General features: G+C 41.9%; 3 protein-coding genes and 1 long non-coding RNA gene across 4 annotated transcripts; 3 read left to right on the forward strand and 1 right to left on the reverse strand.

Annotated features, from left to right (window-relative positions):
• Positions 1-1,970: 1,970 nt before the first annotated feature.
• LOC311445968 (uncharacterized protein) lies at positions 1,971-2,901 on the forward strand (the record flags this gene model as incomplete). Its single annotated transcript, XM_084538593.1, has 1 exon — positions 1,971-2,901. A coding segment is annotated over one exon (873 nt), but the record flags the coding sequence as incomplete, so codon positions are not given.
• A 4,500-nt stretch (positions 2,902-7,401) lies between these two features.
• Positions 7,402-11,897, reverse strand: TUBB1 (tubulin beta 1 class VI). Its single transcript, XM_084538566.1, has 4 exons — positions 11,701-11,897; positions 9,821-9,929; positions 9,515-9,625; positions 7,402-9,392 (listed from the first exon to the last, which is right to left on the reverse strand). The coding sequence occupies exons 1-4, from the start codon at positions 11,755-11,757 to the stop codon at positions 8,323-8,325; spliced, it is 1,347 nt and encodes a 448-aa protein (XP_084394692.1). The 5' UTR covers positions 11,758-11,897; the 3' UTR covers positions 7,402-8,322.
• A 76-nt stretch (positions 11,898-11,973) lies between these two features.
• LOC311445950 lies at positions 11,974-13,715 on the forward strand. The gene is made up of 2 exons (XR_014698681.1): positions 11,974-12,011; positions 13,352-13,715. It is a non-coding gene; the product is annotated as an uncharacterized lncRNA (long non-coding RNA).
• A 1,433-nt stretch (positions 13,716-15,148) lies between these two features.
• CTSZ (cathepsin Z) lies at positions 15,149-20,338 on the forward strand. The gene is made up of 6 exons (XM_084538570.1): positions 15,149-15,359; positions 15,751-15,914; positions 17,706-17,885; positions 18,476-18,626; positions 18,865-19,027; positions 19,492-20,338. The coding sequence occupies exons 1-6, from the start codon at positions 15,223-15,225 to the stop codon at positions 19,603-19,605; spliced, it is 909 nt and encodes a 302-aa protein (XP_084394696.1). The 5' UTR covers positions 15,149-15,222; the 3' UTR covers positions 19,606-20,338.
• The last annotated feature ends 221 nt before the right edge of the window (positions 20,339-20,559 follow it).

Genomic DNA, 20,559 nt, shown 5'->3' on the forward strand with positions numbered 1-20,559 from the left:
TTAGGGTCATCAGCAGAGAGAACAGCAGAGCTTTAACAGCACGGCCCAATATGGCTTACACAAGCAGAGAAAGGAGATAAATCCACAGCTATCAAAGGTAGGAAGTACGATTGCTGATCAGTATATTTTATACAATAGTATAAAACTGAATAATTCCGTGTTTTTGATAGTGTTATTTCATAGGAAAATATGCAATAACCTCGCCACTTAAAATTAAGGCAGAAAGAGCACAGCAAAGGAATAATGGAATTTATAGTCAGCTGGAAATCATTTTGATACTGGCTTTTCATTGTATTGCAATTTGCCTTAAGTATAATTCTGTTCTTCCCTGTACAATGCACTTCAAAAACTTTTAAGATTAAAGATAAAGTCAGTCACAAAATCATACAGTTATTAAATAGTGAGGGATTTTTTTTAAGGGGTTAATTATTTTTATTGCTTTATTATGAATACAGGACAGCAAGCAAACCTGTAATCTCATCACAAACATGCATGTGAAGAAAGTGTCGTTTGCTTTGCCTTTTCATCTACACATATGGTACTCTTAAGTGTTACAAGCATAGTGCTTGAGCCCTAAAGTTACAGATACATTGTGAATAAATATTCAAAGTGTATTCAAGAACTATATCAGGTCTCACCATTGACATGTAAGTAGCTTTTTTTAATCTGGTAATTTTTGTGTTGTGCTAAACCCCTCCAGTTTTAATATTTGCATAGTAAAACATTATTTCTGTCAGCTGTCTGTTTCCGTTAGCTTCAGTCTGTTCAGCAGACACCTGCTTCAGTTAAGAGGTGACCTCAGTGGGAGTTTCACCATGGCGATTATGTTAAATCCATTATACATGCATCTGGACATCAGTTGCATAATAACACGAGCAAAGCTTGGGTATATTCACCTGAGAAAATGCAGCCTCCTGTCATGTGTATCTTTCACTTTCTTGGTCTATAAAATACTTCTGTGATTAATCTCTGAAGAACTTTTTGTGTAATCCTGTGCCTATGCCTAGAAAGACAATGGCAGGATTCACCTACTCTGCTTTGCAGCACAATCTTGAGAAGAGAGAAGGCAGCTGTAGATCAGCCTCTTTATCTATGCGTACAGTGATTAATGTACCTTTATAAACTGAAATATAAGCTGTTGTTTCCTTTTTAATTCATCTGCCTTCTATCAGAACTTCTCTTTAGTTTTATTAATCAATTCAAGCTGAACACAAACTGAAAAATACTGTTGTTATTGTAGCTCAGGTTTTATGTCCAGAGGTACAAGGGTAGAAGAAGTAATAAAGTAAGAGTTCTCTTTACCTAAAAACCATGAAGAACTGATGTTGCTGAACTATGTATTTTTTAGTCACAGCATCAGTTCAGTTCACTGCTGGCTTCCAAAAAATAAATCCTGTACACGTGGAGAAAAATAATGATGCATATGCCATTTGGTTAGCATCTTCAGGAAGATCTACATTTTTGACTTAAATTTTATGAATCAGAAAGAAGTAATCCATCATACCTTTATAGTCAGAGGTCAGGTTTGACTTGAAGCTGCCGTGTGCATCTGTGCAGGTTTTTTTTAATTTCTCTGCTTAACCAGTAAGCAGTGTGCTGTCTGAATATGATACGACTTCTGGAAAAGAGAAAAACATTTTAATTTCCATTACATTACATAACCATTATTTCATTTCAGACCTAAATATATAGATGGTAAAACCTAATTGAGCAGAGAGAGACATGCCAAGAAAAAATGTCTCCTACCACAGTTATTCGTCTGTATTTGTACTTCTGTACTGGTATTCTGTGAAAGACTGATATTCTGAATAATTCTGCAAGCTCTTGTTACTAAAGTTGCCTGCACCAAAGCAGTATGCTTAGTTATTCTCAAACGTGCTAGTATTTGGGTTTCAATATATCTTTTGAAGTTGTTTTGACATGTTACTAGAGATCTTCAGTTAAAAATACTTCTGATTTAAAACTGCTCACATTGTGAATTTATTCGGCTTTTCAGTTCCATCTCTGCCATCTACCTGGACCCACCTGGTCTCACTTTTTTGGCCTCCCTGGACCCCTCCAGTGTAAAGACTTCAGCCTCTTTGGAACGCTTTAAAATTCCCTTTTCAGATTCCTTGGATCTATCCAGTCTGAGCTCTTCATCCTCTGTGGACTTTTCCAGCCTCACTTCATCTTCTCTGGACCTTTCAAGTCTTACATCTTCAGCCTCTTCCGACTTCTCCAGTACCTCTTCAATCTCCTTAGAGCTCTCCAGTGTCTCCTCTTCAGATTCCTGGGAGTGCTCCAGTTTCACCTCTTCAGTTTCACTGGACCTATTGAGTCTCACCTCATCAGGCTCTCTGGACGTCTCTGGCGACAGTTCTTCAATCTCCTTAGATCTCTCAAGTCTCACCTCAGTAGCCTCCCCAGATTTCTCCAGTCCTGCTTCTTCACCCTCTCTGGACCTCTCCAGTCTCACTTCTTCATCCTCCCTAGACGTCTCCAGTCCCACCTCCTCAGCTCCCTTGGACGTTTCCTGTGAAATCCCTCCAACCTCCAAACATGTCTCAGAGCACACTTCCTCAACCTCTTCAGAATCACTAGATTTCACAGATTTTAACTATTTCACATTTCAGGGTTCCTCTGAGTTATCCTCATCGACTGCTGAAGATGTGTCTAACCTCATCTCTACACCATTTCTGGATGTCTCCAACCTTTCCTTTCGGGACACTTCTTCCCTCACTTCCTCAATTCCTCTGGACATTTCTAATCTCACATCTTTAGTTCCCACAGACCTATCCACTCTCACATTTCTGGATGTTGCTAATTGCACCACCTCAGCTTCTCTTGATCTCTGCATCTAACCAACCCCCTTATCATAGCCTTTTTTTTTCTCTTTGCACACTCTGTACTTTTCCAAAATTTCCTCCTTTTGTATATTCTCTTTAAGTTCCCTTTCCTATGCCTCTGAAAGTTCTAATATGAAGGAAGATTCAGGCTTTACAGATACATTCTAGCATTTAAACAGAACTGAAAACAATCCTGTTTAAGCAAGCGTGAAAACAGTTTGTATAATTCTGTAATGGTGCCTTGTTTACAGATGTATAAATATTGATATAAACTCTGGAATTTTTGTAGAGCATGATTTCTATCACTGATGTAATTTTCACTCTGTCTCAGGATGGCACCTCTCCCAGAAATTTAACTTTTAATTCTTTTAATAAGTTTTTATTTTTCAAGATCAACAAATAGCAAATACAGCTACATGTGGGAATAGGTGCACCCAGGTTATGTGTATCTCTATTACGGATTTAAATCTGAGTGCAGCGCACACAATTGCAGAGGCATCACATGTTGGTATGGAGAGGGAAGATGTAGTGGAAAAAGAAAACAGATTAAAAAGAGGAGCAGATGAGAGAGGGGTGAGGAGAGAGATCAGGGAAGCTGGAGGGGCAGTAGAAGAACATGTAGCTGGAACAAAGGTGTCCATATTTGTGGCCTGGGTAGCCCATGATTATCTTATTTATGATTAATATAATTAAACTTATTTATAACTATTTTACCTAAGAAATCATCAGATATTAACACTAAAACAGCATTTGAATATAAAATCTCTTTATATATACATAAAAGTAATGTAGTTACTTGTGGTGCATCAAGTATGTTGCACAGGTAACAGAGATGGGCTTTTAAAAATCTTTGGTGCTTCCTTGTATCTTCCTCCTGGAGCTAGCTTTTTTGAAAACAAATATGGTTTCTTTGTTTTTTCCAATGTATCACTGGCACCCTTTGTGTGTTAAAAGTGCTGCCTGCCGTAACAAATACTTTTTAATGGATTTAATTTTTACAAGCTGGAAAGCTTTGCTCCAATATGTCACCCATGTCTCAGAATTAGGAGGACGTAAATGTCTTAAACAAAAAATAAAAATGGAAATAAATGTATGCAATATGAAATATTTTCTTCCTCATTTATACTAGCTCTTTCTTTAAAATTTAGTAGTAAAGATTGCAATATATGAGTTATAGAAATCAAGTCCAAATTCAGTGGAGGCAAAGTTGTTTAGCAATTATAAAAATCACAAATTGTTTGTCTGTTGGTCCAGATGGAAGGAACAGGTGTAATAAAATGCCCACCTTCAAAATGTCATCACAACTGGCACTGTAGAGTCATCTTCAGTGATCTCAGTAGAGAGATCAAATAGGCAAAGAAAGGAGAGGAAATTCTTTCTGCCTTCCCACTATTTCCTCCTGGTTGCTGTGCCTACTAATTACACAGGGCAATCTTCTCTTACTGGCTTATAATATCCTGGAGACACTGTGGCTAATCTGGTGGCTAATTGTTCTCTTTGTTCTGGTGGCTCTATACTGTCACTATTAGGGTGTATAGCTTGTTAATTACAATGGCTCTGGACTAAGTAAGCTCTCCAATAAAGCTGAAAATTACTCTGTGCTTTAAAAATCATCACCGTGTAGCGTTGTGAAATCTTGCAGTGATTTCCAGATATCTGCACTTCAGCAGAGACCAAAACGGTCAGGAAGACACGAGGCCTCTGTGCAAAGAGGAGCAAACCACCAAGGTCTCCTCAGGACCTCTGTGGTTTCCAGAGGATTCCAAAATACTTTGTGCTGTGGTTTGGTTCAGGATGGAAAGAATAGAGAAGAGGTATGTGTGCTTAACTGCAAGGATTTAAAAAATAATAATAATCCAAAATTTTCCTTGCTTAAAACCTTAGCAGTAATTATTTAAATTAGTATGTGATTAGAACCATGTTGATTCCTTATGCAGCTTGTTTTGAGTCTTCTTACAACTTTTTGCTTATTATATATGGAATTTGTCCGATTTTTTTCCAGCAAGTAGTGACAAATGGATGGTAGTGAACTAGAAGCTACGCTGTTTCTTACAAATCTATTTAAACGTTTAAATTTATTTAAACATCAGGTGCGTGCAATGCCTTACACCCACAAGAACCCCATGCCAAGGGGATCCCGTGCTCTAGGGGATAAAAGTGTACGTGGCAGAGCTTGGCCACACGTGGCTTAACGCCCTAACTCGAGAATTTATAGATAACTATAAAAATCATTGTCTGTGCGTGCTTATAAACCATTTTGATCCCTACACTCGAACTGAGGAAGCCAAAGCCCCCCAGCTGAGGCACTGACGAGGCCAATGCCTTCCCCCCCCTTCCCCCCCTCCCCCCGCCCCTCACACCCCGCCTGAGCCCCCGCGAGACTCCTCGAGGAGAAAGGGCGGGAGGCGCGTGCCGCATGCAGCCCTCTCATTGGCCGCCGCCAGCGGCGAGTGACGGCGCTGAGGAGACTGCTCATTTCCCATTGGTCACCTTCTCTGAGGCAACTCGGAGGCTGATTGGGCAGCAGATAATTTTCGCCCGCTGATTGGCCGCAGGCTGGCAGGGCGGTCTTTCCCCTTCCGGCGGGCGCTGACCTTGCTGGTGGCGGAGCGGCGGGGGGCAGCCATGGTGGCGTACTGGCGGCAGGCCGGCCTCAGGTAGCGGCGCGGCGCGGGGGGACCTCGGGGACCCTCCCGGGAACCCTTCGGGGCCCCCCCGTGCCCGCTGGGCTCTCACCTCGCCTCTCTCCCTCTCGCCAGCTACATCCGCTACTCGCAGATCTGCGCCCAGGCCGTGCGGGCGGCCATGAAGCCGCAGTACAAGGCCGAGGCGGAGAGGGCGGCGATGGCCACCGTGAAGACCGTGAAGCCCAAGAAGGAGTGAGGTGGGTGACGGCTGAGGGTGCTCGTGGTGGACGCGTCCTCGTCTCCTGGGGGGCAGGGGAGGGCTCCCCGTGTAGCGCAGCAAGCTGAGGCCGCTCTGTCAGGCTCTGGTTTGAATGATTTAGGTTCAAAGCTGTTACACGCTGCGGTAAGGCAGCTGTGTCCTTCGAAGAGCTGAGAGCTCTGAACGCCCTTGCTTTGCCAAGCCAGAGACAGTCTCGCAGGTGACCACTTCTGCTCCTTACGCTGAGTAGATAATAACCTTGGGTAAACCCTAATCTATGTAAGGGTCAGCTGGTGGCTGTGAGAGGTGGGTGCTGCTTGTACCTGCGTTTGTGATGTTGCACACATCATGAGCAGATGAAATCTCTTCTGGACTCTGCCTCAAGCAGCAGTAGATAACGTCACTAGGAAGGATTGCTTTGTGACTAGGACTGTTATGTGCATAAGATAACAACCTGTCCCAGTAAAGGTGATCTGTGTACCTTAACATTACCACAACCGTGTTTGTAGAGACAGTAATGTTGTGGAAATGGTTAAAATGTCCCCATAAGATGCTCGATCAGCATACTTGTAAATGAAAACAAGACTGTTTTTAAAATAAATCTCTGAACCGAGACCTGCAGTTAATATGGTTGGCAAAAGCCACATGGAGATTTTTGTTTTGCATAATCAGGAGTTAGTGTATTTGACATCCTGAAAAAATAGGTGGTGATACCATGGATGTAGGACAGCTTCTAGTTCTGAGATTAACTATTATTACCTTGTGTGAAACTTACCTCGTACATGTGTTCTCATTCTTGAATCAAGTAACTTGTATTTTAAATCTCTCCCAGGAACTGATCTGTGGTGAATACTGTAACAGCAAACTGCAAGCTGTAGGCAAGCTGAAGACCGCAATACAATGTCATCATGTTAACTGTAAAACTTGCCTGTGTGTAAATCAGCACGCTAATAAATATCACTTGTGGTTAAACAAATGAATGTGTGGCAACTGTTGTTCCTCTTGAAACAAAGTACTCCCTTTAGCAGAAACATCTTGAGTTAAGAGACTTTATCAAACTCTACCATTCAGTAGCAACAGGTGTTTAAGCCAAATCTATTGGTTTTCATGCTGGTATCTCAGGTATGTCAATGAGAGAGATGTAGCTGCCATTTAAAGCTTTTCTGCTTATTCTATTTCATGATTAATGAATATTTTGTGGAATTAATCACTTAGAATGTATGTCAGCAGAGAACATAAGCACATAATTTCAAACCTGTAATCAAAAATACACCTGCCAGTTCTCTCCCACTGCTGGAAGTGGTATGCTGTTGTTTTTCAAGTTCTCCCACTGGGGCGTTCGTCTTCCCTGTGTGCTCAGAACAAATTAATTCAGTGAAAATCATGAGGTCTAAGTTGAAGACAAAACTGTAAGCGGAATGCTTCTCCGGGGATGTGTGTGCATAATGTCCCACTGCATAGGAAGACAATATCCTTACAGAATTGGCATTGGATTCATGTTCACCTAGATGCTGTTACTGTCACTGTAATACAAGTGACCCAAAGTAAAACACGAGGCATTGCTTTCTGCAGAGTATAATAAACTCTCCCTTCCAAGAATATAAAAAAGTGCTTTTTTTGTGTAAAAACTTGTAAATATATTTTAATCTTTATAAAAATAAATTGTTTATCAAACTTTTGAGTATTATTTTGTAGTATTGGTATATATCTTTATTTTAAAGAATATTATACATACAGTGGTTATGAAGGGCATAAGACTTTTTGTCAAGGTATCCTTATGTAATGATTGCTGTTGAACTCTAGCTGCAAACCATTCCATCTGTTTTGCTGTACTCGGTGATAGGAAGAAAGTTTACAATAACTGGGGGGGGGAATAGCACACCAAAATACAGTGTTCACAATTTTGTATGCTAGTATAACTCAAGCTATAGTTTGAAAGGGAAACAAATCACACAACAATGAGTACAAGCTCTGCAATAATATAATAATACAGACCAGCAATGTTATAAAACTATTTAAAAAAAAAAATGAAAAAAAAAATGTCCATATTTAGTCTTGTCCTCTGTTTTTCTCCCTTCACCCTGCAACTTGAACATGAATGGCTCTAATGAAGACCCGTCTGCAGAGTGCATGATAAAACATAGTGCCTTTATAGGTCTTACAGATGTGTACGTGTTCCTAAAACAGTAGCAAGTTCATAAACAAGACATGGACTGTGGTTACCTGAAAATAAATAAATGTGATGAGTTGACAGCATGTTTTGCTGTTGCTTATGATCCTGATACACACATGTGCACGTACATACACAGACTATATTACATTGTGTCACGCAATAATACTCAAGAAGTGAATCCATTTACAAGAAAGGCTGTTATGAGGGTACTTGCCTTAATAGCAGATCTTCTGGGGGGAGATTCAGTGTCAACAGTTGATTTGGAAAGTAAAGCATAGCTGCTGTTGCATCATATTGTAATGCTGGATATACTTCGGCCAAATACAGAGGAAAAAATCTAAGTGTTATTTTTGGTATACAGTTGATGGCTACTGCTTTTTCTTTAGTGAATGACAACTGGCTTGTTTGGAGAATGTTTTTGTGTTGTCATTGTTCTTACGTTTCCTTTTCTGGACTAGCTTCCACTTCTACCTCTTCATATTCCTCAACATCTGCAGTGGCATCTTGGTACTGCTGGTACTCGGAAACAAGGTCATTGGTGTTTCCCTCTGCTTCAGAAAACTCCATCTCATCCATGCCTTCACCAGTGTACCAGTGGAGAAATGCTTTTCTTTTGAACATAGCTGAGAACTGTTCAGAAACCCTGATGAAGAGCTCCTGGATGGCCGTGTTATTGCCAATGAAGGTAGCTGCCATCTTCAGTCCCCGCGGCGGTATGTCGCACACAGCCACTTTGACGTTGTTAGGGATCCACTCCACAAAGTAGGAGCTGTTCTTGGTCTGGACAGCCAGCAGCTGTTCGTCCACTTCTCTGGTAGACATGCGGCCTCTGAAGATGCAAGCCACAGTCAAGTAACGCCCACGACGGGGGTCACAGGCTGCCATCATGTTGCGCGCATCAAACATTTGTTGAGTGAGCTCTGGCACCGAGAGGGCTCTGTACTGTTGGCTACCTCGAGCTGTCAGCGGAGCAAAGCCTGGCATGAAGAAATGCAGGCGAGGAAAGGGCACCATGTTAACAGCCAGCTTCCGCAGGTCCGCGTTCAGCTGGCCAGGAAAACGGAGCGAGGTTGTGACACCACTCATCGTCAGGGACACTAAGTGATTGAGGTCACCATAGGTGGGATTGGTGAGCTTTAAGGTTCTGAAACAGATATCGTACAGCGCTTCGTTGTCAATGCAAAAGGTTTCATCTGTATTCTCTATTAGCTGGTGGATGGAGAGGATGGCATTATACGGCTCTACGACTGTGTCGGATACTTTGGGGGATGGCACAACACTGAAGGTGTTCATAATCCTGTCCGGATATTCTTCTCTGATTTTGTTGATGAGCAGTGTGCCCATGCCTGAGCCTGTACCACCACCAAGTGAATGGATGAGCTGGAATCCCTGAAGGCAGTCACAGCTCTCACACTCGTTCCTGACCACATCCATGACATTTTCAATCAGTTCAGCTCCTTCTGTGTAGTGGCCCTTAGCCCAGTTGTTTCCAGCACCTGAATTACCTGTAAACAGAATTACAGACAGAACAACCACAAAATTAACAAAAGCAATTTTTAAATGCTACAAGACTGGAGTTAAAAGGCTGGTCTGTGACAGCTGGCCCCAGTTACATTGCTGTACATACCGTGAATAAAATTGTCAGGTCGAAATAGTGGCCCTATTTTGCTGGAGCGTACACTGTCCATTGTACCAGGTTCCAGGTCCACCAAGATAGAACGGGGTACATATTTATGGGCTGGAACAAAAGAAAATGACCAACTACTGTTAGAAAACAGACAGGCTTATAACCTACTCTAAAAAATCCAACCCACCTACAGGTTTGGGGTGGTGATGATGTTTTTATGTTTTTGTTTTTTAAATTCTATTACTTATTTTAACCTTCATTTTGTCCCTGTAAGTTGCTGACATCCTAACAGCACCGTGCACTTACAGTAAGCCTCATTGAAGTACACGTTAATTCGTTCAAGCTGCAGTGATGCATCCCCACGATAGTTTCCAGCGATATCAATTCCGTGTTCATCACTTATCACCTCCCAGAACTGAAAAAGGAAAGAGATTCATTACAGTCATCATGATTTTTTTTTCCCAGCACGTGTCCAGCAGCAGCTCTCACGCCTTGTGCCTGTGACTCCACACAAAGCAGGAACTGCAGCTAAAGTGAGGGATGATTTGCCATGTACAGGTTAGACTGCAGAGGGTGGGAGAGCAATTTCAGTACAACCAGCTGAATGAAATGCAATGGAGCCCATCAGAGTGGGGGGCTTCCTCTCCTCCTCTCCCTCCCTATAAGTTCAAGGGGAGAGTTTAGGAGACCAGTTATGCTGGTTAAATATTGCCTGTGCACTAGAAAAGGAAATATTGCCTCTCTAGAAAAGGCAAATTGATACTTGTTTAAATAGCACAGAATTATTATTACTTTAAATGACGGGGTACTGTTTGCTATGAATATAACAAAAGCCTGTGTTGGGCTGGGGGAGCTGTGTGCTTTGAGGCATGTCATGCACAAGTGGGGCTGCAGCATGGCAACACCAGCACAGTCAAGTCTGCACGGGAGCAATGCTTTCTGCAAGCAGATACTGGGCCTGAATGTCCTATCTTGACATTCATATGGCTGTCTTGTACCAGGACTCTTATCAAGGCAGCTGCCACAGCAGTGTTAATGCAGACACACCCAGCCAATATAATGAGCAAGCTATTTTAATTTTAAAGGTCTTTCGGGTTAGCAAACATTTCAACTCTACAACTACAACACTGCCAACACGTGCATGGTATATTTATCTGCATGTGTACTTTTATACTGGTCCTATTAGACTTAAGTGGTTTCCAGGACAAATACAAAAGCAAAATTATAAACCTTTCAGTGTTCACACTGGCTGCATTCAAACTATCTGGGTCTAACATTACATTTCCTGGCCATCCACAGCTTCATGTGCCAATAGAAGAAACTGAAGTGATGTTTGCGGTAGCGAGAAATGGAGGAAGAACAGAATTGAACTCCTTCAGCTAGCATGTGTCTTCAAAGACACCCCTAGCACCAAATTGACCCAAACACTTTTTTTTTTTTTTTTTTTTGGCACCTTCCTAGTAAGTAAATAAAAAGGGTGTTATGGGCATTTTACAGCAAAAATAACATATTTTTATTTTTTATCTTGGCACGCAAAGTCAGCAATGACTGACATCTCTACGTAACAGCATAACACTTTAAACTACACAAATGTAGTCCAAATGACATGGCTCTCTCGCAGGAGGCCAGTTAGGCAGGAATCCTTAACTTAGCTTAGAAAAGCCTAATTTTTCACTGACAGCACAGATATTTCAGTTGACTAACACAATCCCATGTTAATGATTATTATGTGGCAGAGTTAGTGCTGTATGTCAGAACTAAAGCACTGGCATAACAAACTTGCAGTCGTGACGTTGCTGGCTCCTTCACTTGTCCTGGTATTTTGCAGACTGGATTAATGCCCCAGGAACATGAGTCCCAGCAGGAATGCTCTGGAGCACTTAGAATTGCTCTGCCATAGTTATTGCAGATATAAGACCATTCTCATGTTATTATTAGTTTTACAGTTTTTGTGGAATGAAAAACAGTCTTTGACAGTCTTAAGATCAGCCTTTGCATGAGGAGCATGCCTGGCTTACAACTTTCACATCAAAACACTCATAAGCATGGCTGGCATGCCATGCATCCTATCATCGAGTCAACAAAGTAATTGTCCCTCCCTCTAAGTCCCCATCTGGTAATGATGTTTGACATGGTACTGATGACAGCACTTACTCCTAAGCACCAAAACTGAAAGGAGACCTTACCTTTGCTCCAATTTGGTTTCCACACTGGCCAATCTGAAGATGCACGATTTCACGCATTTTGTGCAGCTTAAACCTGTTGGTAGCTACAGCCCAGCACAGGATTTCTAGCTGCAGTCCCTAGAGCAAGCCCTCTTTCTGCTGCTCTATCAGCTACACCCAGCACAGTCCGCCCCAAGGGGCCTTTTTATACTGGTGAGATTGTCACTCACCCAGCAAAGGGAGTAGCCAGCTCCCCGCAAGTGGCACATCAAATTTGTCACAAAAAGGCAAAGTACATATTCACTGCCCACGGCTAAGGTATAAGAGCACAGGTACATTGCTGAGAGTGGCTTGGAAGAGCAAATTGTGCCTCACATGTACATGCACACTTTGAATTAATTATAGTTCTTTGTGCAGCAGTGTGATTCAAAACTCTGCATGTTGTATTTCTGTTTCATTATTTTGTGCATAACTTATGTATATATGTATGTTATTTTATGTATTTATCTGTACATAGAAATAGTAGAGCCAAAAGTGAGCAATTATAACTATCTATACTGTCATGTAATTTAAATTTTACACATCATAAGAGCCAAACAGGACAACATCCATAATCAAAACAGTAACAACTTCTGAGCATTAACCTCCTAGAATGACAGTATTGAGTGCACTGCCAGGCAAACTTGCAGTTCACTAATAAGCATCATTTTCATGAAGGACGGGGACAGGATCAGTAACAAAAAATACTTTGTAAGATGTAAGTATATGATGTCATAGAGTACAATATTTCTGTACTGTAAAATAATGTCATATTTTTAATTTTCTTGTATCTGAGATGAAGTATCTCAGAATTTTCCAGGAAAACACTAGAGGTGAAATCCCACTTCCAGTGCAGTTAACTATAATGTCCACTGTGTGAAATGTGTCACTGCATTAAAGGAAATAACGCAAGCCTGAGCAAAACATGGCACAGTCGTGTTGCTTGCTGATAAACAGGGCTAATATCACTGCGCAACAGAAACCCAGAATGGACGGCCTTCTGGAAGCTTGTAGGAGTTTTATTATGTCAGATGACTGCCAGTACTTCACAGGTTTTCTTTTTAAGGATAGGGGGAGAAACTACAATTAGGAAAGCACCTTTAATAATTTTGCATAAAAAAGAAGACACTGGAAGGACTTGACTCATTAAAAGTAACTACTACTTTTACCCTGTTATGGGTTGCTAGAGATAAGGAATCTATGAGCTTCCATATTGTTACGAAACAAAAATCAGCTTATTCCAGACTTCCCCACCACAGATGACTTCCACTTTTTCCACCAGCCAATGAAGGAACTGTTCCTAAGACAAAGTTTACTACCACAGCCACATTGCAAAAAGTGGCTAGCAAACATTGTCACCCTCTGTAAAGCTGTTAACTGTCCCCAACAGGGAGCATTAATAGCAAGATTTACAATTCAGGCATATTCATTTTGTTTCTTTAGAACACAATAGTTTTATCATTTTCCAGAAAATAAACAGTTTAGTTTCCATTGCAAGACAACACCACAGTTATGTTCAAAATTGCTGCATTGTTAATATTTTCTAATGCAAAATTCTGAAAAGATTATTTGGATATTTGCTTTGGAAAGCACATACTTTTTATTCACACACATTTCTTGTTTGTTTTCCTAGAATCACTGAGTATCCCGAGTTGGAAAGGACCTATATGGATCATTGAGTCCAACTCCTGTCTCCACACAGGGCCATCCAAAAACCAAACCATGTGTCTGAGAGCTTTGTCCAAACACTTCTTGAATACCAACAGGCTCGGTGCTGTGACCCTGGGGACCCTGTTCCAGTGCCTGAGCACCCTCACAGGGCAGAACCTTTTCCTAACACCCAGGGTGAACCACCCTGGTGCAGTCTTGTCCTGTACAATTCCAAATTCTGTACTCAACTGCTGCATTCTGAATGGGAGCTGCAGTGACACAATGTGTTGGAAAGCTACTGATAGTGGGGAAAAAAAAAAAAAAAAAAAAAAAAGCCACTTAAAATATCCAATGTATTAATTTGCAATAGCCACAATTTATGAAGAAGCTGAAGATTTGGTAATTTGTTGTCCAAAATATTTGGCAAAATAATTTCAACAATAAAAATATTGAGAGCATTTCACAAGAAAAGGGGAAATTAAAACAAAAACAAAAAAAAAAAAAAGGAAGCGAAAAAATATGCAATCACTAAGCATTGTTTTTTTCTCTTGCTAAAAATAGCTTCCTGGAATCATGTGCCTTCTCTGAAGCATTTCCTAATACAGTCTTTAAAATTATTGCACGAAACAAAGTCCCTGACTGCTTCATGAAGGTGGTTTGTTCCTCTTTTTCCCTGCCTTCACCTAAACGCATTGCTATGAACCCCTAAGTCTTTCTTTATACCAAACTTGGCATATGGAAAGCATGTTTCTGTGTAGATTTTGTTTGTTTGCAGGTCAGTCATCCTTCATCTCAAGACGAAGAAAACCAGTCAGTGAAGGAAACCCCAAGCTTGCTAACTGCACAAGAACACTTCCCAGGCACGGCCAGTACACATGTGCCGCTGTAGATTAGCAGTGTGTGTCTCAAGAGAAAGAGGAGGATGTGGCAGAAGGGTTGGCTTCGGGCACCTTTCGGCACAGAGGCGATTAGGGGCAGCCTGGCACTGGGCAGACTCCCACCCGCCTGCCCTGCAGCGTCTATCAGCCTGCCCACTGCTTCCACTGCCCTCAGAGTAGGCCTGAGATATTAAAGCCCTGGTGATGGGTGTAAGACCACAAACAAGCCATGTTTTTTGGTTGCTGGGCTGGGGTTTTTGTTTCTGTTTTGTTTGCTTCCTTGTACCAACACAGTACACGCTAGCAACAAATATGCCTGTGCAAGGGCCTGTATTCCTTTTTAAACTCTAGTATAAGAGGACTTAAAAATTCAAAAATTGAGACTGTAAAACTAGAATAAAAAAAAAAAAAAGCTGCCTGCTGTATGTAATCACACAGTTGCTGGCTACAGCCATACATGACACCGGTGTATCAGGCTGAAGTCAAAGAAACCTGGATCCCGTTCACACAGGGTCTGTCGCCGGTACAGGTCCTCCTGTCACAAACCGCGCATTGATAGCCACTGTACTTATTGATTCGTCGCGCTATTTTAACGGCTTTTCCTGTGTGTGTATGTGCTTGTTTTAAACCAAAATGACTCGGTTTTAAGCGTGTGAGACAGAGACCCTCCAGCACAGCACACCAGCCGAGCAGGCTGAGGCTGCCCTGATCCAGAGGCAGGGCGCAGAGCGGGCCCGGCCAGTTGATCTCCCTCATTACACTCGCTCCTTCTCCCCTCAGAAATTAATTACACCCCTCGGAAATTAATTAAACGCTCTTCGCCAGCCTTCCACGCCTCTCCACCACCGAGCCCAGCGCCAGGGGCTCCCCTCAGCGGCTCCCCGGGGGCAGCCGGGCCCGCCCACGGCAAGGCCCCTCCCGCCGCCCTTAAATCAGCGCCGGGGCCGGGTTCCTGAGGAAGGCTCTGCAGCCCAGCATGGAGGGCCCGGCCCGGCTCCTCGCCTCCCTCCTGCTGCTGCTCGTGGGCTATTTTGGCCTCTGCCGGGCCGGCCTCTACTTCAGGGAGGGGCAGAGCTGCTACCGGCCGGCCCCGCGCAGGGCCGTGGGGCTGAGGTGAGCTGCTCCGAGCCGGCCGGGGGCTGCCCGCCCGCCCCATGGGTGCCAGCCCCGGGGCTCGGCGGTGCTGAGGGGGAGCTCGGGGATCAGCCTCAGGGACAGAGAGGGGCAAGGGGAGGCTCGGGGGGGCTTTGGGGGGGCTCCGGGGCTGCCCCGACCCTCTCACAGCCCTCCGGGCACCTCACGGCTGGGAGAGCCCGGTCACGTTGTCTGCAGGCACATGACCGGCGTCAGATTGCGAAAGGCTGGGAGTCCTCCTTGTTTTTTTTTTTTTTTTCCTTTTAACCCTTCCCTTCCCTTTCCTTTTAATTTTTATTTTTTACCTTCCCCTCATTCGCCTGAAAACATATGGATCAGTAACGAGGGAAACTCCTTTCTGTCTGTGCAGAACCTACCCCCGGCCTCACGAGTACCTGGACGTCTCTGCGCTCCCAGAAAGCTGGGACTGGAGAAATGTCAACGGCATCAACTACGCCAGCACCACGCGGAACCAGCACATCCCGCAGTACTGCGGGTCCTGCTGGGCCCACGGGAGCACCAGCGCCTTAGCAGGTACGTGCGGGGCTGTGTGCTAGCTCTGCCAGCCAAGGTGTTGCCCTCAGTGACTTCAGTGTTTCTTGCTAAGCAAAGGAAGTTTATCTTAAGGTTACAAAATAGCTGATGTGAAGAAAAAAAGTGCCGAGTTGCTGCAGTGACTAATGTAGCAAAACCAGGCTTAGACATCTGTGAATACCCCAGGAAAAGAATAAAAGCCAAGCTGGTAGCTGAAGGCAGTTTTGGTTTCAGTAGAGAAAGCAGCCAGAGAAAGGCTGTCCCTACCTGCTTAAAACTATGTGGGGTTGAAGGGAAACACTGGGATGGTTAAAAAGCTGTTTGCAGAGAGATTACATTTATAGCTCCTGCTGAACTGTTTAGGGCCTGGAGAAGGAACTGGGTGTACTGTCCCTCACCTTGGAGGGGTGGTGATGGTAGAAGCAGATATAAAGCAGTAAGTGTGTCCCCTTCCCTCTGTCTGTACCTGGGGCTGCTGCACCCTCCAAAGTAGCAAGGGGCTGTGGGCTGCTCCAGCAGTGCCTAGCTATGAGGAAATGAAAGGAGTTGCCCTTGGTGGGAAGGGCCTATGCAGTATTACCTTAAAGAGCCCTGTTATTTAAATGAATGTCTACCGCAGCATGCAGACACAGCTGGTTTCAGCAGATGGGTATGTCTGCCCTTTTCTTGGGAAAACGGAAGTAGAGGTTTATGTTAATTGGTGAAACGCTCCCTCTAGAGAGAATATATTATGACTTGTATGTAACTGCTTTGGCTTAGTAACATACAGGAGAAGTTGTTTGCATAGGATGTTTTAAGAGGATCAGCTGTGAAGGAGAAATGGAGGAAATACTACAGAAATAGGGAGACAATGCAGGTGTGCGAGGAGACAGAAGCAACTGTAAAGTCTCTGTTCTTAAGCAATACAACAACATAAATGTGTGTGCAGTACTAAGATATATAGCTAAGAAGCTGCTAAATTTTATCTAACTTTTGGTAGAACTTTATTGTGTATGTAGGTGTGCATGTATGTGTGTTGAGTGCCTAAAGCATTCATTCCTTCTACTCTTGCTGAAAGACTAGGCTGGGATAACGCCTTGCTAATTCATACAGAGCACTCCTCCAGTTCTTTGTCAAAGTAGAGTTGAATGTCACTAGTACTAATAGGATTAAAAGTACTACAGCTGCATGACTTAAGCCAGTTAATACCTTGTGAGAAGCAGTTTATAAATATTGATTAGGAAGCCAAATAAGCTAGCTGTTTCAGGCAAAGTAAGGCAGCAGGATGGTGATGCCTGTCTGAGATAGCAGAATAATGGTGAGATGTTTACTCAGTGTGGCTGTACTTCTGAAAGCTCTTCCTTGCTTTAAGCTTGTGACAACTGTCTCCCAGAGACCTGGGCTGCCTGAGCTTATGATTGTCTGCATGAGTTTATGCGCAACTCTTCTGTAGAGAGAGAGCGCGCTCGTTTCATGATGTGTGTTTAAGGGCCAGGAAATAAATCTAGTTTTCAGACACTGATGAATTAAGAGCTCTAGAGTACTAGGAGGGTTGAAATGGGTCTTACTCATCTGCATCTTTTAGATGAGCTTTTAATGGAAAAACCTTGTAATGAAAACCCACAGAAACTCAGCCTGCCTATTTAAGTAGGTATTGAGACACACAGCATGACCTATAGCTGGGGCTTTTCCAACCACAAATACAGTTGTCTGCAAATAGTTACAGGTTCAATGAAGGCGAGGGTGTTTCAATACTAGTAATGTAACAGCACACATATTCCACTAACGTTTACTGATTGCTTATACTTGCAGATCGAATCAACATAAAGAGAAAAGGTGCATGGCCTTCTGCCTACCTCTCTGTACAGAACGTGATTGATTGTGCTAATGCGGGGTCCTGTGAAGGTGGAGACCACACAGGTGTTTGGATGTATGCCCACGACCACGGCATTCCAGATGAGACCTGTAACAACTATCAAGCTAAGAATCAAAGTACAATGCCTTTTTTTTTTTTTTTTTTTTGCTGTAGGGCCTCAGCCCAGATTCGTCAGATTTTAATATAGAGAAATTATAATTTTCTGTGTTGTTTTATTCAGTTTACTGATTCCTGCCTTTCAGTGTAGTACCAGCTGTTTGACTGACAGGTTTCCTTACAGGTCTCTGTCTAGACAGCATAACACGCAAACTTGTCTGGACATGATTTCACCAGCTAAAGTGTTTAAACTCAATCTTTTAAGTCGGTGATATACAATCTCTAGTGTAGTAAAATACTTGCAAGAGTCAACCTAAACAAAGGAGAAATGAAACTTTTTTGTTTCCAGTATTACTGAAATAGTGTCTGTATTTATAGAGAAGCACAACTGAATAACTTTCTCCAAGCAGTTGTGCCAATGAAGTGAAGAATAATAACTAGCGATTATAGATACTTTAAGTGTAATTTCCAGAAAGACAATTAGTTCACTGGAGATAAGTAATCATACTTATTAGTATCTACCTCAAATGAAGCTAAATAAAAAATCAGTGTGTTATTAATTCACAGGAAGAAAAGCATTATCTTGCAGTGATGATCTTTCTCTTTGTAGAATGCAAGAAGTTCAACCAGTGTGGAACCTGTGTCACTTTTGGAGAATGCCATGTGATAAAGAACTACACTCTCTGGAAAGTTGCTGACTATGGTTCTGTCAGTGGAAGGGAAAAAATGATGGCAGAAATCTATAAGAATGGACCAATTAGGTAAAAAAAAAAAAAAAACTATCTACTAGTAGTATTTGGATTGAAATACTTGGTATTCAGTTTAGTGACTGAAGTGTACTTCTCCAATTGAGCACATAGTAGCAGCCCTGCACTTATGCAGACTTCAACTTGTTCGTAGAAGACTGAGCTCAGAAGTCAAAATGCAAGAAAACAGATTTTTAGCCAGGCTCCCACCCTGATTCCTGTGTATAAAAATGCTTGCTCTGTTTTATTACAGCTGTGGTATAATGGCTACTGAAAAGCTGGATGCTTATACTGGAGGACTCTATACAGAGTACAACCCTTCACCTACCGTGAATCATATTGTATCTGTGGCTGGCTGGGGTGTAGAAAATGGAACAGAATACTGGATTGTTCGCAATTCATGGGGTGAACCCTGGGTAAGGAAACAGAAGAATATGTTTGCAGCACTGCTTTAGAGGAAAGGTGGAGTTTTACACACTTGCTAAGAGGATGCTGCAATGGCAGCTTGCAGGTAGAAAGTAAAACTTTATTTGAATTAGACTTTCAATTAAAAAAAAAAAAAAAAAGAAATCTAAGCTGAAGATGGATACTTGGTTAAAGTTTGTTAGGTAATGTCAACTCAATCCTAAATGCTGCCTTTTCATGGGCCACCATAAATCTGTTAGTTGTAGGCAAAACCCAAATCATATACATAGAACAGAAGCAGATTGCCCCTTCAAAAAAGGCTGTTCTATAAATGTAGCACTATACTTCTTGAGTGAATTCCTAGCTTCACTTCTAAACCACTCCCATTTGGAAAACAAAAGGATTCAATAGCATAGTTTATGTTTTCTAAATCACAATGTCTCTACTTATACTAATGCAAATTAATTCTCTACAGGGTGAAAGAGGATGGCTGAGAATTGTGACAAGTGCATATAAAGGTGGAAAAGGAGCACAGTACAATCTTGCTATTGAAGAGGACTGTGCGTATGGAGATGTTTTACTTCCTTGATTCTGTACTGTACATTTTTCTGTTTAAAGAATAGTCTAAAACTTTCACAGTTCAACTTTCAGGCAGTTTACGTAATTAGTCCAGATAACACAACACACAGTATTAAAAATAAAATACAAGTTGCCTTCAGATAACTACTTAAAATTTTAAAATTAAAGTAATTTACCAATGAAAAAGTGTTGTCTGCTTTGATGCACAGTGTTTAAATCAGTGTCTTACAGAAACTATATGTAAATTTGTGTATAAACATATATTTTTAAAATACAACTTATGCAGATGTAACTAAAAAACTATGCACACTAAACTAACAGTAGCGAGCAAATATTATACAATTATGCAGCTATAAAAACAAAGCTAAGACCAGATATTTTACATTCAAAAACTAAATCTCTCTGTTGTATCCTTGGCTTCCTGGTGAAAAAATATTGCTGCAAGTCTCGTGTGATGCTGTTGCTTTTATCCAACCAAAATTATAATAGGAATGTTGATCAAAAGATGTTAAAAGTACTTATCTACTTAGTCTTTTTTGCTTTAATATATGACTGGCTGTACTATTTTTCTCCTAGAGAGGCAAAATCTAGCCTGCCACAAGACAGAGCTCTCCTCATGCTCACTAATGAGTAAAGGTAGTAAATTCTATTCCTTAAAAATGAGTCAATTACTAAGTGGAAATCAGTGCCATATTAAGTGGCACTGCTCATTAAATTTAATAAACTGACTATGTTCTCTTTTATGATTGTGTTTACAGTGTAAGAGCTTATTAATACATGTCTCCAGTCATATTTTATTATTGTACATAACAAGCATTCTAATGTGGCAGACTAGTTACCCAAGGCCTTACCCAGGATGGTACTGCTTTTACTAGGCTTATTCTTGTGACGGAGTTGTTCAACAATGTGATATGTAGCAAACTATAATGTTTTAAAAACAAATCAAATGAAATTATATTAATCC

This window comes from Aythya ferina (assembly GCF_964211825.1).
Source record: "Aythya ferina genome assembly, chromosome: 16".
Classification (NCBI taxonomy): domain Eukaryota; kingdom Metazoa; phylum Chordata; class Aves; order Anseriformes; family Anatidae; genus Aythya; species Aythya ferina.

Excerpts from the sequence above, each read along its gene's own strand:
- CTSZ (XM_084538570.1), top strand. The coding sequence starts at position 15,223 with ATGGAGGGCCCGGCCCGGCTCCTCGCCTCCCTCCTGCTGCTGCTCGTG. Across the intron at positions 15,360-15,750 it reads CGCAGGGCCGTGGGGCTGAG|AACCTACCCCCGGCCTCACG; the intron begins GTGAGCTGCTCC and ends CTGTCTGTGCAG. Across the intron at positions 19,028-19,491 it reads ATTCATGGGGTGAACCCTGG|GGTGAAAGAGGATGGCTGAG; the intron begins GTAAGGAAACAG and ends AATTCTCTACAG.
- TUBB1 (XM_084538566.1), bottom strand. The coding sequence starts at position 11,757 with ATGCGTGAAATCGTGCATCTTCAGATTGGCCAGTGTGGAAACCAAATT. Across the intron at positions 9,930-11,700 it reads GAAACCAAATTGGAGCAAAG|TTCTGGGAGGTGATAAGTGA; the intron begins GTAAGGTCTCCT and ends TTCCTTTTTCAG. Across the intron at positions 9,626-9,820 it reads GTACTTCAATGAGGCTTACT|CCCATAAATATGTACCCCGT; the intron begins GTAAGTGCACGG and ends CTTTTGTTCCAG.